Here is a 3,708-nt window from a genome sequence, read left to right on the forward strand (position 1 = left end):
AAGGACCTAAGTTAGAATCCCTAGAACCCATATCAAATGCTAGGCATGGTAATGCATACCTGTAATCCAGCAAGGGAGAGAACAGACCGAGACAAGCTGATTCCTGAGACTTACTGGCTGGCTTATCTAGCTGAATTGGTGAGTTCTGGGTTCAGTGAGAGAACCTATCTCACAAAAATGTAAGGAGGGCCCTCAGTAGAATAGGAACAGGAGAGAGGATGTGGTGGTTTAATTAAGGTGTCCCACATAAACTTATGTGTTCTGAATGCTAGGTCCCCAGCTGGTGGCAATTTGAGAATCAGATACCCCTGGAGGCAGTGTAGTGATGTAAATGGGCTTATGGGTGCTATAATAACCTTCCCCTTGCCAGTGTTTGGCATACTCTCCTGCTGCTGTTGACTACCTGACGTTGGCCAGAAGGTAATGTCCACCCTCTGATCATGCCATCATCTTTCCATGCCATCATGGAGCTTACTCTTGAGTCTATAAGTCAAAATAAACCCTTTCCTCCCACATGCTGATCTTGGTTGGGTGTTTTCTGCCAGCAATGTAAAGTTAAGTGCAAGAGAGGGGATATAAAAGTATGACCTGATAATATGACCAGTATGTGATATGTCCACACAGTAACATTCACAATTACTGAAGAAGACTTTAGCCAGGCATGGTAGCACATGCCTTTAATCCCAGCACTTGGAAGGCAGAGTGAGGAGGATCACTTTGAGTTCAAGGCCAGTCTGGAACTACAGTGTGAGTTCCAGGTCAGTCTGGGATAGAGTGAGACCTTACCTCAAAAATACCAAAAAACAGCCAGGTGTGGTGGTGCACGCCTTTAATTCCAGCACTTGGGAGGCAGAGGTAGGAGGATCACCATGAGTTCGAGGCCAGCTTGAGACTCCATAGTGAGTTCCAGGTCAGCCTGGAGTAGAGTGAGACCCTACCCTGAAAAAACAAATAAAAAGAACCAAGAAAAGAAAAGAAATACTTTAAATAAAATTTAAAAATAAAAAAATTTGAAAATAGTAAATAAATAAGGTGGAAGGGCTGGGGGAGGTGGCTCAGTGGTTAAAGGTGCTTGTTTGCATAGCCCACCAGCCTATGTTTGCCTCCCCAGTACCTATGTAAAGCCAGATGCACAAAGTGGTACATGCATCCGGAGTTCATTTTTGTTGGCAAGGACCTGGCACAACCAGACTTACTTTCTCTCTCTCCTCTCAAACAAAATATTTTTAAAAAATGAGGTGGATATTGACTGAGGAAGAGACCCAATTTATACCTCTGGCCTCCACATGCACATGCATACACATGTACACTCACTGATTAGATAACCTGACCAGCAAGCCCCCCAAATCCTCCAGTCTCTTCCTCTCCAGTTCTAAGACTACAGACATGGGTTACCATGCCTAGCTTCTTACAAAGATTTACTTATTGAAAATTTCATAATATACATATTAATCTTATTCTCTTGTCCCTCAGCTCCTCCCACTGAACTTCTTCTTTCCAGCTCATCCCACTTCTACTTTGATATCTTCTTTTTTTTTTTTTTTTTTTCCTGACCCACTGAGTCCATTGAGGGTTGACTTCATGAGCATGGGTTGGGAGTTTATTTACGACATGGGCAGCTCACTAGTAGTTGTACCACTGAAGAAAATGTCTCCTCAGGGCTGGAGAGATGGCTTAGTGGTTAAGCGCTCGCCTGTGAAGCCTATGGACCCCGGTTCGAGGCTCGGTTCCCCAGGTCCCATGTTAGCCAGATGCACAAGGGGGCGTATGCGTCTGGAGTTCATTTGCAGTGGCTGGAAGCCCTGGTGTGCCCATTCTCTCCTTCTCTCTCTATCTGTCTTTCTCTCTGTGTCTGTTGCTCTCAAATAAATAAATAAAAATTGAACAAAAAATATTTTTTAAAAAAGCTCATGTTTAAAAAAAAAAAAAAAAAAGAAAGAAAAGAAAATGTCTCCTCTTCCCCCGGCAATTACTGACTGCTAACAACTCCAAGAGGCAGTACAAGGGCCTCCTGAGCTCCTCCGTCATCCATGACTGAATGCTGACAGACTCAATCTTACGAAGGCCTTGTGCACATAACAACAGTTACTATATGGTCATGAACGCACTGACCATGCAATGTCCAGAAGATAGCATTCCACAGCACTCTTCCCCATCCTCTAGATCTAACAATTTTTTCTACCCATTCTTCAAAAATATCCCCTGGGCCTTGGAAAGAAATAATCCTGTGTGTGTGTGTGTGTGTGTGTGTGTGTGTGTGTGTGTGTGTGTTAGGAATCTGAACTCAGGTCCTCATACTAGGGCCACCACTTTACCCAATGATCCATTTCCCCAGACCCTCAAGAATTTTTTTTTTCAAGTCATAACCAGTTTTATTGCAAAAGGACCCTGTACACATTTATTTATCAATTCTAGTACCTTAATAGCTACCCAACAAGTCATAAACATACAGAAACATGCATCATGAGAAGCAAGAAATATCACCCATCCCTTCTGCATATTAGCAACTTGTCACTCCTGAGCCACAGTGCTCACATCACTGAGGTCTGTGAACAGTCACTTTTCGCATTCATCCTGAGTGAAAGATGGAATGACTTAAGTGCAAATGCAACATATTATAAACAATTTCTTACAAAAAAAGTCACAAATTAAACCAAAGTATTTTACAGAATTTACTACAAAACGCCATAAAAACTGCCTTCACTTAAGCTCTCTCTCCCCGTATCCGGCGTGCCAATTGGATGTCTTTGGGCATGATGGTAACTCTCTTGGCGTGGATGGCACACAGATTAGTGTCTTCAAACAAACCCACCAGGTACGCCTCACTGGCCTCCTGGAGCGCACCAATGGCCGCACTCTGAAACCTCAAGTCGGTTTTGAAGTCCTGGGCGATCTCTCTCACCAACCTCTGGAAGGGCAGCTTTCGGATGAGCAGCTCAGTGGACTTTTGGTAACGCCGGATCTCTCTAAGCGCCACGGTCCCGGGCCTGTAGCGATGAGGCTTCTTCACCCCGCCGGTAGAGGGAGCGCTTTTCCTGGCAGCTTTGGTGGCCAGCTGTTTGCGGGGGGCTTTCCCACCAGTAGACTTACGAGCAGTCTGCTTGGTTCGGGCCATTTTCCTTCACCCAAAGCCGAAGTCTCAAGCCGTTTCTCCGATCGCCGCGGTGGGAGCCAAGCGAAGTGCCGCAGTCGCCTACCTAAGAAAAGATGCTACCGAAGCGAACAACCAAACCGCTCTGAGCCCAAGAATGTTTATTCAGTCTCCTTTTTGTCATTTTAAAAACAATTATTAGCTTTTAGATTTTTTTAAATTTATTTGCATCTGTGTTGGGGGGACTATGTGCTAGGTTCTCTTGCTCCTGCAAACAACTGTCCATTTGACTTTACATGAGTGGCTGGGAAATTGAAGTTGGGCTGTCAGGCTTTGAATACAAGAGTCTTTAACTGCTGAGCCATCACCCCAGCACCTTGTTCTTAAGTTTTAAGTTAGCCTACCAAGTTATAGGTTCAGTGTGTGACCTGTGAAGAGTAACTGAGGAAGACATGTGAAGTCAATCTCTGGCTTCCACATGTACCTGCACATGCATGTGGGCCCACATTCATATGAACACATATACACACATGCACACAAACCACACACATGTAAAAATACTTAAATTTGGAGAATGGAAGGAGTAAAATTGTAGACATGAACAGGTTTGGGGACAG

The 3,708-nt window shown here is 44.3% G+C and overlaps 1 protein-coding gene across 1 annotated transcript; it reads right to left on the reverse strand.

Annotated features, from left to right (window-relative positions):
* Window positions 1-2,370: 2,370 nt before the first annotated feature.
* Window positions 2,371-3,139, reverse strand: LOC123453760 (histone H3.3A). Its single transcript, XM_045131706.1, has one exon. The coding sequence runs from the start codon at window positions 3,113-3,115 to the stop codon at window positions 2,705-2,707; it is 411 nt and encodes a 136-aa protein (XP_044987641.1). The 5' UTR covers window positions 3,116-3,139; the 3' UTR covers window positions 2,371-2,704.
* Window positions 3,140-3,708: the final 569 nt, after the last annotated feature.

The sequence above is a fragment of the Jaculus jaculus genome, chromosome 12, assembly GCF_020740685.1.
Source record: "Jaculus jaculus isolate mJacJac1 chromosome 12, mJacJac1.mat.Y.cur, whole genome shotgun sequence".
Classification (NCBI taxonomy): Eukaryota; Metazoa; Chordata; class Mammalia; order Rodentia; family Dipodidae; genus Jaculus; species Jaculus jaculus.